Below are 14,403 nucleotides of genomic sequence, written 5' to 3' on the forward strand. Positions count from 1 at the left end.
TTTGACTGTGCATTAAAGTTTAAATAAATAAAGATGCACATTCCACCCATATATTATTATGGATGGATCACTTTCAACTGCCTCTATCTTAATTCTTAGTGAATAATAATGGAGTGGTAATCTTGCCTGCGTTATTGGCACATAGATGTTGGAATGAAAATAGAACAAAAACATATTTTAAAATATCTTGTCATAAGAAACAAACATGTAGAGACTACTACAACAAAGGTGCCCACAGTCACCTCATAACTTACGATTAATATGGTCATTCATAATGTGGTTTTCAAGGAGCTTCGTCCCGCAAACCCTCCCTTCAAAAAGGGCGTATTACGGTTTCTAAGGGTCGAAACAACGTGCGCATTATCCTTGGTGTTGCAGACGTCCATAGGCTACGGTAACCTCGTTTACCATCAAACGGGCCGTATACTTGTTTGGCAACATAGTAGTATAAAAAAAAACTACACGATATAAAATTGCCAATTTGAGTCTGTCGTCAGGGAAACAGCAACTGCTGCAATGTCAAGCGGTCAAGAGGTTAAATTCTTAAAGTAAGGCGACTTGATGAATGCTTACGACTATTTGTACTAACTACTGTACTTATTGTAAAAGTTTGTTCACACAACACGAAGTGCGACGCTATGGATTTACAATAGCCACGATCAGATAGCTCCGGGAGAGATTAATATTTGTATTTTTATAATGAATGACCATGTTAACTCACAGGAAACTAAGTTTCATAATAATTTTTAACTGAAAAGTTATCACTAGAGCGGAGGTGTAAAGTGGATGGTTCATATTGTGCATCGACTAAGGCAGTTCTCTAGGATAAGAGTAAACAAATATATCGATACATATAGCCAAACCGTTATCCTGTGGTTGAGATATGAGACAGTAATATAATTATGGCATCCTGTTTTATAAGCCATTTTTAAAGAGACTTCTTAATAGGCGCGCGTGCGCATAATTAACGTATACGTTAATAATATATACATGTGTATATATTATTTTAACAATTTTTTAAATATTTTGATGATTTTTTTATTTTCGTCTATGTTGTTCCTACATTCGTTGCGATTGAATTCACTATTTTTTTATATTTATTTGAAATTGTGATCTATACAAATTATTAGTATTTAACAGGTTTACTGTTTTTTAATCTACATGTTGCAAATCAAACCTTTCTCGCGGGAAAAATAGCTTATATAATATCTGAGATTTATAGTTGCTACATAGTATAGAGGAGTTGGTAAAATAGAAATAAATTGTTATCTACTTTATTTACTTAATTACTACATCCTAGAAATAGGGTTCCTGTAATAATAATAAATAAATAATTGTGGTGGGTAACTGATTCTTAATATTTCTTACTAAAATAATTATATGCATTTAATTACAGGCAATCTTTTATTCATCATCTAGGAAATCGTCGAGCCATTTTTCTAGATCTTCTGGAGATTGGATAACTGGATTCTTGGGCTGTTCAGTTTTTGTTGGAGTATTTTCAGCTTCTGTAAATATAATAATATAAAATATCAACCATTGTATCGGGATGGATGGATTTGCATGGTCTAGAGGCATAATTAAGATGTAGACTAATAATAATAATTCTAATAGCTTTGCAGAGAAGTGGTTAGAGGGGCGCTTTATTGGGATTCGCATTGGTAATTTAGTTAAAGGCTACTCATAGAGATTATGATTTTTCATTTTCATATGGAGCGCATCTAGCAGTGCCAGGGAATGAACAATGTAATGAAGAAAGGAAGAAGGATGATCATAAACAACATTAGTTAAATTATCCAACAATCTTAAAATAATTACAAGAGAATTTGTACAAAAGTCGTTTGCTTGGGTATCTCTGTCCTATTCGTGTTTCTACTGTGGACCAGTTGTGTTTGCATGGCTCTGTTTCAGTTTGAAGATATGGTAGTGAATTTACAGAGTACAGAGGTATAACACTACATCTTAGACTTAAGGAATGACAACGCAAGGGGGGTATCATGGGCGAAACAATACATTTTGTTATGTCCATGGTACTGTTTATGTCTACAGGCGACGGTTACCACTTACCATCAGGTGGATCGTCAGCTTGTTTGCCATTCTAAATTGTATTAAAAAAAACTGGATAAAAAAGGGTAAGAGTATTGTAATATTTACCAGAGGGAGACTGTACAAAAGTGATTTGCATGAGTACCTATTTTTATTGGGTGATAATAGAATGATAATCCCGCCTGCGATATCAGTATACACTGGCGGGGCATCAGTGAGTGATGATAGGTGAGGATGAAGTAGGTCAGTTGTAACGAATTTAACAAGAATTAGCCACGATAGTTTCCATGGGGACCCACATGGAGGTCGACCCGATAGGGTATATTGCTAGGAATGAGGCTGTCAAACCCCGTTACTAACAATTCTTTCCTCCCCTTGGGTACTTGTTTCACCTGTACTGTATGTATGACTGTATCGGTTTCAAGGGTGATATGGGAGTGAAATTACAGAGTTTTTCAAAATTCATGAGAGGTATCATGGGCATCACAGTGTATTCTATGATCTCCAAGGTGCTGTTTATGTATAGGCGATGGTTACTACTGTCTATTAGATAGGCCATCAACTTGTTTGCCATTCTAAGTACCATTAAAAAAAATAGATAATTGCAAGTTTCAAGCTATACGAGTGTAAAAATGATTTTAGACAAAATTAAGCAATTACTATAACAGTTATTATGTAGAATATCCACATAAAGAAGTACGTTTATAGTTACATACGGAGATTTAAATTTGGCTCATTGTAAAAAGAGTTACAAAATTCTCTTCTGAAGAGTTTTGCATGTATGGTTTGAAACCTGCCATAATAATATATGGACAATAATACAAATATCTATAATGATGTATGAAATTATTCAAAATAGGTATATAATTACCTTTAAGTATTTTAGATTCCAATTTAGGAATTTCAATTTCAGGGACATCTGTATTTCCTATCTCTTTATTGGGCAATTGTTTATCGGTACTATCTAAGATAAGGTCATCTATGTCATCTATTAATTGACTGGTATTTATTTTTTTATATTTTGTATTTAATGCTGCAGTATTAGGTTCAGGCGTAATATTTTCCATAATTTTTTCAGTACTTTCGTGGGTATTGGTATTTTCAGAATTAGAAGTACTTTGAGATTTTAATGTTAAATCGTCTCCAATTGCAGATGGTTTTAATTCTATAGTTGATTCCTCAGGAACATTTCGCACTACATCCGTTTTTCCCTCAAATTGTATGTCTTTGGAAATATTTATCTTTTCCTCAGACTGAAACATATCTTCTTTGATATTATTCAGTATTTTATCATGTGTTTCTAATTCTGGAGTTGTGTATGATTTGTCATTATAATACTTTTGTTTGTACTTAGTGGCTCTATTATTCATTGTTAATATTTCAGTGGCAGAAAATATATCTTGGTTTATATTATTTCTTTCGTAGAAAGGCAAAGTGGAGAGAGCAATTGCAAGGTCATTCATGTTTATTTCGAAATATTTATCATATATTGATGGTCCTGTATTTATATCCCAAGATTTCTCATGTTTAAATTGAAAATGACCGCCAATTGACAGTGGTGTCTCTATTAATTTCTGTAAAAAATATATTAATGAATATATTGTATAAACAATGTTTTTAATTAAATACTGATGATGATATATTGAAGATACTGAAATCTCCAAATTATAAAATATTAAAAATCTATATTAGGAAGTTCTAAATTTTCTAAGCTCTATATATTATTTACATTTAGTAGTGTTTATTTTACACAAGCATTAATATATAAAAATTCTATGCCATGATATTTGTTCATGCTAATCTTCAACAAAAAAAAAAAAAAAATTAATTGATATTACCGTTATATAATGGCATATTGCCCAGAATCCGCTGTTTCACTAAGGTATTATAAGGTAAACAAACAAACTTACTTTCCCATTTTGAACGGTGTGGACTGCCGTTCGGTGAGCGTGGACTGTAGGGGCGTTGGTTCAGGCTGGAGTGAAACACAGGGATTACTCTTCTGAAGCCTCCGGTACCGTCTGAAGAGAGTATTTTTCTTCTTGTCCTATTTCTTCTCGAGAGTGTAGTGCGTCGCTGCTCGGAAGCGAATGCCGCTCGACGAGAGGCGGCCTATCTTTATACCCGCCCGCTCGCATGATAACGTTTCCAACTCGCGTTAGCGAATCTGCGCGAGCGGGACGGGGCGAGAAAGAACGAGACGCGTGTCTCTTCAGATCGGTATTCTATAGCGTTTATTTATTGCAATTTACAAGTTCTTAATTCTATTTATTGTTACAATTTCTATTTCTATTCGTAGGTAATAATGACAACACGCAAAGGAATACTTTATTTAACTTACACTATCTTAAATCTATGTAAATCTATATAAAATAACAGAATACAAAACGATTAACTAGGACTTAACAACTATAAATTACGATATATACAAATAATGTCGCGAACATAATCTCCCGCCGCAGCTCTCGTAGCTGGAGTTAACTCGTGTTCGCGTCGCTCGAGGTCGATGTGGGCAGTATGATCAGCTTCTTAGTGGGTCGCCGTAGGATGCCCTTGTTCGTCCGCACGTCGACTGCTCGGATCTCGCCGTCTGGTCCAGGGTAGGTCGCCACCACCACGCCTCGCGGCCACGTGTTGCGAGGCAAGGTCCCATCAGCTATCAGGACCAGGTCGTCCATTTTGATGGCTCCGTGTGTAGAGGGCTTATATATAAGTACTCCTTCACCCACCGGTTCCAGAAGCAATCAGCTAGCCTCTGGCTGGCACGCCACTCCTTGTGTCCCGCCGCGTCGCTCTCGGTGAAGCTGCCTGGCAGTGGGACGCGCGATGGACCGCCCAATCTGAAGTGATTGGGGGTTAGGGCGCTGTCGTCGTCTGCCGATGTTGACACGTGGGTTAGCGGTCGACTATTGAGGGTGTGCTCGACCTCGACCAGCAGAGTGTGGAGGACTTCTTCCTTGGGGGCCCGCTCGTTCAACGTAGCGGCTAGTGCGGTCTTCACACTACGCACCAGCCGTTCCCACGCACCTCCCATGAAGGGTGCGCTCGGGGGAATGTAGCGCCACCGGATGAAATGGACTGATGACTCTTCTTGGATGGCTTCCTCGGCTGTTTTCTTCAGTTCGACGTCAGCACCTTTGAGGTTGGTGCCTTGGTCGGACCATAGCTCAGTGGGACAATCTGCGGCTTATGAAGCGCCGCAGGGCCATTATGGCGGAGTCCGTGCTGATGCCGGCGATTTCTAGGTGGACTGCGCGCGTCGTTTGAAGAGCACTCCGTACCGCTTCTGGTTGCGGCCCACTGTCACGGTCATAGGCCCGAAGTAGTCTAGGCCGGTGAACGTGAACGGTCGTTGATGATGCGCCAGCCTGCTCTGTGGATGGTTGCCCGTTGACGGCTGCGCCGGTCTTGCTCTTCGTAGGCGGCACAGCTGACACCTCTTCAGTTCACTGCGGACGGCGTGTCGTAGGCGCAACACCCACAAGTGTTGTCGCACCTCGTTCGTGGTGATCTCGAAGCCGCCGTGGTGAAGTTTCCGATGCACCCATGCGATGTATAGGCGCATCCAGGTGTGGTTTCCGTCGACGATGGGGGGCTCTCGTTGCTCGGCTGACAAATCGGCGGCGGCTGCTATTCTCGATCGAAGTCGCAGAATGTCGTCGTTGTCTATGACGACTGACAGCTGTATGAGTCGACTGGATGACGGCAGCTGTTTCCCTTGTTTCAATACTGCGATTTCGTCGCCGAACGCCTCTTGTTGTATCGCGCGAATCCATAGCCGTCGCGCGCGATCTAGGTAGTGTGTGTCTATGGGGATGAAACACACAGATGGACTATTGTTGTTCTTGATTTTCATCTTCGTCTTCTCTCTATCGACTTTCTTCGTGCGGGTCCAAGTGGGGTCGGCGCTCTCTTTCTTCTTGTTTCTCTTTCGGATAGCGGTACAGCGTTGACTGGTCGGTCGCAGGAGGTCGATGAACTGCAACACTCGTGCTGAACTGCGAACAAGTTTCAACCAATTAGAAAAACGTGACGGATCGGGTAATGCTATAGACAACTGCGTCGCGTTCTGTAGCTTGTGTACGCGTTCTTCTCCCGTTTCCGCTTGACTATAGTCGCTCGAACTATCTTCACGCGGCCACTGTTCTTCATTTTTATATACCGGTCGGAGACGTCGCATCGTCGAGTCGTAGTTGTCCGGCGGCACAGGGTCGTCCTTCTTCCATAATAACCCTGTCTCGTATATAACGGACGCGTTTTCTCTTCTAAAATGCGTAGGGCGCGACGTTCCTCTTCATTGTAAGACCTCTTCGGTGCGATCCCCAGCGATTCGAGCGCGAAATGTTGCTTCATCATTTCTTCCATTGATTGCTCCTCTTCATGTGTCGTCACTATGTGGCTGATTCTGTGCACCTGCTGTCTTGCCCTGCCGCGACTCGTACCGTGCAGTACCCATCCCAGATCGGTGAGTGATGCGACCGGCTGCGTGTCGGATCCTCTTCTGACTTCGTGGGCCAGCAGTAGGTGCCAGTTGTCTTGCCCCAGCAGTACCGTCGGTTTGCCCTCTTCATAGACCAGTTCCCTCTCTATGTCTCGTAGATGTGGACAGCCCTTGATGACGCTGCGCGGTACCGACTGCGGTGATAACTGCAGTCTGTCCATCGTCCGTGCCCCCACTGTGTATTCTTGCGAATTCCGCCCGCGGATCTTGAAGTGAACACGCGTCGATTGAGCTGCGTTGATCCGTGCCCCGGCCACACCTTCCATGTAGAAGGGTGCGGGGGGACCCGTAGCACCGATTCGCTCCGCCACCGCCGTCTCGATGATGGTGCAAGTCGACCCGTCGTCCAGTAGCGCGTAGGTGTCGCACGTTCCCATGGGACCGGTGACTCGTATTTTTGCCGATGCGGCGACTGCGGCGGACTTGTCCTCGACGACGTGCGTTGTTACTTCATTCTCCGGCTGTTGTCGCGTGGTGTGCAGCAGAGGGTGATGAGTCTGCGTGCACTCATCTACTCCACATCTCTTGCTCTTGCAGGCGTGGCGAAATCTTCTTACTTTGAGGCAGCGGAAACACAGCCTATGAGTCTTCGCTAACTCCCATCTCGCCGATGTGTCTGCGTCCTTCATCGTCTTGCAGTCCGATGGAGCGTGTCCCTCTCGTCGACACATCGGGCACGGTGGTGTAGCGGGTTTCTCCTGCGTCGTATATGTCTTCGCCGTCTTCCTAGGAGCGGACTCCCGCCGGTCTTCGGACGGTATCTCCTCGGCGGGGGCGAAGTTTCCACATTGTGCGGCGGTCCTTTGCAGGAACTGAGAGAGTGTTATGAGGTCCGGTTGTCCCTCCGGTTGGTCGTTGGCGAAATCGTAGTACTTGAAGCGTAGTACCGACGGCATCTTCTCTGTGACGTTTCTCACTATTTCTTCATTGTAGAGGTAGTGACTCTTGTTCAGCGCTCGTATCGTGGCGACGACGTTCTGCACCTTGCTTGCGAAGAGGCAGACGTCTCTTGCGTTGTCCGAGAGTCGTGGTAGCGCGCGGAGTTTGTTCAGTTCGGCTGTGACGAGTGCTCCAGGGCGGCCGAACCTCGCGGCTAACATCTTCATTACTTCTTCTGCGGTCGTAGACCCGACGAATAGGGAGCGTGCCGCGTCCTTTGCGGCCCCTTCAAGCTTCTGCGCAGTCTTGCTAGGTTCTCTTGTTCTGTGAGTTGACTTGCGCTCTCTTCATAGGCCATCTTCCATGGTAACCACTCGCTCGACGATCCATTGAAGACTGGCAACTCGGTGACTCTTGACGCTGTGGAAGTATGTTGCGAGCGGCCATCTGCATGGCGATCGCAAACTCATTACAATCGATGCCCACCTTCAGCACCGGTTCTTCTTTCTTCATCGACTGCATCGCTGCTGCTATCGTAGGAATCGCGGCATGTGGGTCAACGTGGCGTGCGTGGTCCCGGTGAAGTGCGTCGCTGCTCGGCTGTGGCGGCGGCGCTCTCGAATCCTCTTCAAGTCTCGATGGGACGAACCCCTGACGCTTGCCGGTGACTTCTTCTATCTCTGGTACATGCGGCTCCATTGTGAGTGCCAGCGTGCTTCGACGAACCCAATCCGACGTTCGTTCTCTTCTGACGGTAGCGTCGTCGTCTTCTACTTCCTCGTCGTCCTCTGATTCGGCTTCCAGGGCGGCGACACGTGCGGCAGCCAATTCCACCTCCTTTTAGCTCCTCCCGTGCCTTGGCCAGAGCCTTCTTCTTCTGCGAGGCCGTGGTGCGAACCGTGCGTGCCGTGCCGTGCTTCGGTTCCTTCTTCCTTGCTGTCTCCTCTGTCGTTCCTGTGGCTTCGGTAGTCTCCGTGGCTCCTGTGGTCGTCGTATCGCCGGACGTGTTCGTAGTCGATGTGGTGGCGGCGGTAGACGACGTGGCAGCGACAGAAGGCATTCTGACAGCCGCAGACGACGTGGTGGCAGCAACGGACGGCGTGGCAGCGACGGACAGCGTTCCGGCGGCCGTAGTCGACGTGGTGGCGGCGGACGTTGTGGCTTCGGTGACGGCGATTTTTTGTTTCTCGTAGTCGGCATTTCAGCGATCCGGCTTCAGAATGGTCTTCCTCCAGCGATCCGGCTTCTTGATGTACCAACGGTGTTCCTCCAGCAATCCGGCTTCTCGAAGGACCACGATGTGCGGTGTGGACTGCCGTTCGGTGAGCGTGGACTGTAGGGGCGTTGGTTCAGGCTGGAGTGAAACACAGGGATTACTCTTCTGAAGCCTCCGGTACCGTCTGAAGAGAGTATTTTTCTTCTTGTCCTATTTCTTCTCGAGAGTGTAGTGCGTCGCTGCTCGGAAGCGAATGCCGCTCGACGAGAGGCGGCCTATCTTTATACCCGCCCGCTCGCATGATAACGTTTCCAACTCGCGTTAGCGAATCTGCGCGAGCGGGACGGGGCGAGAAAGAACGAGACGCGTGTCTCTTCAGATCGGTATTCTATAGCGTTTATTTATTGCAATTTACAAGTTCTTAATTCTATTTATTGTTACAATTTCTATTTCTATTCGTAGGTAATAATGACAACACGCAAAGGAATACTTTATTTAACTTACACTATCTTAAATCTATGTAAATCTATATAAAATAACAGAATACAAAACGATTAACTAGGACTTAACAACTATAAATTACGATATATACAAATAATGTCGCGAACACATTTAAAATTTGTAAGGATAAGAATTACCTCATAATCAGCACCCATATTCTCCTGTTCTTCCACTTCATCATAAGTCTCAATTGGCATTTCATATTTAGCCCAATTGCTTTGGATTTCTTTACTTTTATACTTAGAATTTGCCTCTTCAGTAATTTTGAGAATTTCATCAGTTTCACGTTTTAGGTTTTTGTAGAATTCTGGTCCTGGATCTTCATAAACTGGCTTTTGTGGAACTGTAACTAAAGTATTATGATTATATATAGCTACTGAAAAGCAATTATATGTGGTGTATTAATAATTAAATTGCATTCCAAAAAAACTTACTTTAATTATGGTAAAACTAGTAAATATATGATTTAATAACTAAACTACTAAATCAATTTTGATAAAAATTCTATAGGACCAATCTATAAGCATGCCCTTTCAGATAAAAAAAAGAATTTTCCAAATCAGTTTACAACTAACGAAGTTATGAGGTAACAAACATAAAAAAAAATCCAACCAAATTGATAACTTTCTTCTTTTTGAAGCTGATTGTAAAATGTACAGAAAATATTTGGTGAAGCTATGTAGTGCTGGAAACTAAAAGTGAAAATATTGAATTTTTCCTATGCAGTTAGTTCCATCAGATAATAGGGTCCATCTTCTTTGTTTTTCATTTTACTTTGTATAACTGGACACATCACTCTCGGAAACGCTATGAGAACTAAAGTCTTTTCTAATTACATCTGTCTATCTAGTATTAATATTAAATAATTTTTTATATATCATGTACAGTACATTTTACAAATATAATGCAATTTATACTATTTACCTTAGATAATAAAGAATATTTTATTCTATAATACTTTGAGATCTACACCATACAGTAATAGCATAGTCTTAAGATTATTGTTACTTACACTGTGATATCTTTCTAGTAATTTATTCAAGTATCTAAGTAGATATTTTTGTAATAAATGCTTCAAAATATCTATAAAGTTTCTAGTTTCTTATTAATATTATATTTATTTATAATTAATGAACATACTTATAAATGAAGTAGTTTTCTAGCTATTTTTTCATATGCAAGATTTTCAGAAGTAGGAAAATCAATTTAATGGGCATTTCTGGATGATGTATCAAGATAAAAGTATATCAGATTTTAAATTAGACGTTTAGGAAAACAACTATGAAAACCACATTTGATTTGGAGTACTTTTATGTGATGCAGGAACAAACATACAGATATAGTTTCTGAAAATTATTGTTCTGGCCTCTATTGTCCTTATTAAAACTCCTCATATTAATTTTTCTTAAATATCTCTCATGTACAAACATCGTTTAGTTACAATTTCTTTATTAGATAAACATAATTTATATTAACCTTTAGTTCCTTCAGCTTTTTTTTCAAGTGGATCTTTATTATTTTCTACAGGGGTTGATTTCTTTTCCACATTTCCCACTTTTTGTCGCCCTTGGCGAGCTCGCCGTTGCTCCTTAGGTTCATTTTTGTTACCTTTTGACCTGAAAATTAATTCAAATTAAGAAATTAGATTTTAATAAGAAATATCAAAAATTATTTGTTCATATTAATTAAATTAGCAAAAAATATAGCACTCACTGGTTTTTCCTATCTTCTGGCATATTTTAGCCCCTATTTATACAAGTATCAACTCAATATAGGGACCAAATCACCAGAAATTGGGAACAACGAACATGTAGGTGTTGAGACAAAACCAAGTACAGCTCTTCAGCTGTGATTTTTATATATTAACTGTGAAATATAAAGTAAATTATTAGAATTGTATTTAGAAATATAAATAATAAAATGTCAATAAAATGCATACCAGATGCTTGGTTTGGTTACGGATACAGCAATAAAAATAGAAAATATTGATAGTTGACAGTGACAAGACTGTAATTGACGGATAATATTTTTTTTTTATAATGATTGCCCAATTTGTGGACAGACTAAAATCATTTAGGCCATACCGCCCTGTCGACAGATGATAATAGGTATAGTGATTTTTTTTTCGTACCGATTTTGCTGTTGGCCGCAGATGACTAGGTATAGTGATGTTGTCATGGACTGAGAATTATCTATGGCATTATCTTTATAGTTAAAATGTTTACATTGACCCACTAATAATAGTTTCTTTTTTTTCTTATTGACTAGCTGTACCTATGATTTTCTTAGCGTGTTTTTTTAATAACCTATCATCACAATTACTTTAGTACAGTTTTTTGTTTATACTTTTTAAATTTTACGCCATCTGTTGTTTAGTAGAGTACTTACTTTTTTTATGGGTGAAAATGAAATAGTAACCCCGCCGGCGTTATCGGTATACACCGACGAGGCACTTGTGGAAGATGATAGGTGAGAATGAAAGCAGATCAGTTGATCCCACCATGATAAATTCGACAACAATTAACCATGATAGTTTATAGGGGGAACCGCGTGGAGGTCGACCTGAGAGAATATATTGCTAGCAATGGGGCTATTAGACCACATTACTAACAATCCCTTTTCCCCGAGTACTTACTATTAGGTTCTTTTTTAATTGATGATAATGGAATGGTAATCCCGTCTGCGCTAACGCTATACGTTGGCGGGACACCAGTGAGAGATGATAGGTGAGAATGAAAAGGCAGGTCAGTTAGCTCATCGTGATGAATATACCTGGAATTTAGCTCAATGGTTTTCGAGGGCGACCATGTGGACCATTTATCTCACTGGTGTCCACCAGCGTAGGTATACCGTTAACACAGGCAGAGTTATAATTTCATTATTGGTAATATACAATATTAATAAAATATATATCAGGGCAACTTTACAATTCGACAATTTCTGCTGAATTCGTCATGACGGGCACATCCTCACATCCATTCATCTATCCCTCGCCTGCGTACTCGAACAGGGATGAAAATTTTATTTAAATTAAAGTAATTAAATTAGAAATGACTGTTGTTTAGGCATAAGAATAAATTAAGATACGTGTTTGAGTAAATTCATTAGATACTTACAATTATATTTGTAAAGAGCGAGTTTGGGTGTCTGCCTCATCATCTTTTCTTGATGCCTCTATTTTATTACGGTCTGGAACTTATAATATTAATAAACTTATATAAGTTATTATTCTTGACACAAATATCTATGGAATAAATTACTGAAAGTTTTTTTAAGTGATAAAGAAACCATAGCTTTGATGTTTTATGTGGGTGGATCGTACGACCGTGGGTGACCCTTTCATAGAGTGGGATAAGTACGTATTTGTTTCTTTTACATTGTTGATCCAGCTGCTCTGTGGACCGGATATGGAAACAATAGGAAAAAACAGGGGTGGTATTAATAAACATGTACAATTTTTGATAATCGTTCACACATTAGCTTTTTTTTTCAAATTGACGATTTTGGTGGTGTAACAGTTTAACACTGCCTCTCATTACGATACAAAGATTTTTATTCACAAATATGTCTTTTTTGTATAAATAGACATACTTGTGAATAAAAAAATTGTTTGGGGGTTTTTTTTTGTATATATTTACTTTTTATATACAACTTAGAAGGGCAAACAAGCTGACGGCCTACCTGATGGAAAATGGTAACCGTCGCCTATAGACATGTGTAGTACGATGGACATGACAGAGTACTGTTTCGCCCATGACACCCCCCCCCCCCCAGGCGTGGGGTGGGGGGGAAAGGGATTGTTAGTAATGGAGACTAAGACTCCCATTGCTTGCAATATACCCAACCAGATCGACCTCTACCTAACCCAACCTCCTCGCGGTTCCCCCTGGAAACTATCATGGTTAATTCCTGATGAATTAGTCATGATAGGCTAACTGGCCTGTTTTCATTCTCATTTATCACCCTTCACTGGTGCTCCGCCAGCGTATCCCGTTAGCGCAGGCCATAAAAAAAAAAACCCACCCTTCAAACCGAAAATGACATGTAAACACAACTGCTTCACGGTAGAAACACGAATGGGACAGAGGTATAGGTATACTTTTAGGTATTTACAAAAAAGTATTTAAAGTTGTCAAGTACAATAATAATAAGATATATATAGGCGAATAATTTATGAATTTATAAACAAGACAAAAATTTGAAGGCGATTTTATATGCTGCAACGGTGAAAAGGTAACCAACCCAGCATTAAATTGCGAGGTACCCGCAGCGCTGATATTCTCTTCTTACAAATTCTGCTTAGCATGTGACTAAATAACGCTAATATATAGTAATATACAATATAATGTATGAGACTACAAACGGTTGTATTAAATTTGAAATAAATAAATTATCATCAGTTCAGCCGTTAACTGTCCACTGCTGAAATAAGCCTTCCCCATAAGTAAGTATCAAGTCATCCAATATAATTCTTATATATTTATACATTACATCTCTGTGCATACATGTGTCTGTGACTTATGTATTTAGGGCCTACTGAAAATCAGTGTCGTAGTTTCAGATTTGAGATGGACATATGCTGAGATCACATGGTCAAATAAATTATAAACTATATACATTCATTTTGTTTTTTATATATTTTTCTTTTATTCAAAATTAAAAGTAAAATAGTAATGTTTTTATATAATTGTGTAATCTTTATTATTATGTTGTTTTGTCAGATGTAATATGTATAATTTATATTATTTTCTTAAGAGCAATTGTATTTAACTAATGATATCATTTACATGAAAGATTTGTTTAGTGTATGTGTGTAAATAAATAAATAAATAAGAGGAGTTTTGCCAGTAGTTGCCACGCTTGCCATCGCAGTTAGGTTTTTAGAGATGTTTTAATAGGGACTTTGTGTCCATCCCTCTCTAATTAAATTCCTTTAATGCTTCTTACGACACACACATCTATGATAGATGGAATCCGTAGACAGGACCACAGGTCATATAAACTTCAATTTTTCTGTATAATGTTAATATGTCTAGCGTTATTCTTTATATATTCTATATGTTGATAGTATTTAGCCATGTTTGCAAATAGAAGACACGGCCACATTAAATACGAACGTGACTCACGTTTACATCGAAAATGAGATATTACACTAAAGAAGTTAATAAGAGTTTTATTGTTTTATTATCTGCGAATTTTGTATTCGAAATATACGCAATCTAAAAAAAGTATTTCCTCCGATGTTTATCTACATAATTAA

General features: G+C 40.2%; 1 protein-coding gene across 2 annotated transcripts; it reads right to left on the reverse strand.

Moving 5' to 3' along the window:
* Positions 1–1,334: 1,334 nt before the first annotated feature.
* Positions 1,335–11,232, reverse strand: LOC113512886 (uncharacterized). 2 transcript variants are annotated; one of them, XM_026896843.3, is made up of 6 exons: positions 11,083–11,232; positions 10,857–11,009; positions 10,620–10,759; positions 9,281–9,486; positions 2,918–3,620; positions 1,335–1,508 (listed from the first exon to the last, which is right to left on the reverse strand). In XM_026896843.3, the coding sequence occupies exons 2-6, from the start codon at positions 10,877–10,879 to the stop codon at positions 1,405–1,407; spliced, it is 1,176 nt and encodes a 391-aa protein (XP_026752644.2). In that variant the 5' UTR covers positions 10,880–11,009; positions 11,083–11,232; the 3' UTR covers positions 1,335–1,404. The 2 variants fall into 2 exon arrangements, with proteins under 2 accessions (XP_026752644.2, XP_026752643.2); XM_026896842.3 differs by having other exon boundaries at positions 9,281–9,492.
* Positions 11,233–14,403: the final 3,171 nt, after the last annotated feature.

The sequence above is a fragment of the Galleria mellonella genome, unplaced genomic scaffold (assembly GCF_026898425.1).
Source record: "Galleria mellonella isolate WM207_F2 unplaced genomic scaffold, CSIRO_AGI_GalMel_v1 utg113, whole genome shotgun sequence".
NCBI classification, from domain to species: domain Eukaryota; kingdom Metazoa; phylum Arthropoda; class Insecta; order Lepidoptera; family Pyralidae; genus Galleria; species Galleria mellonella.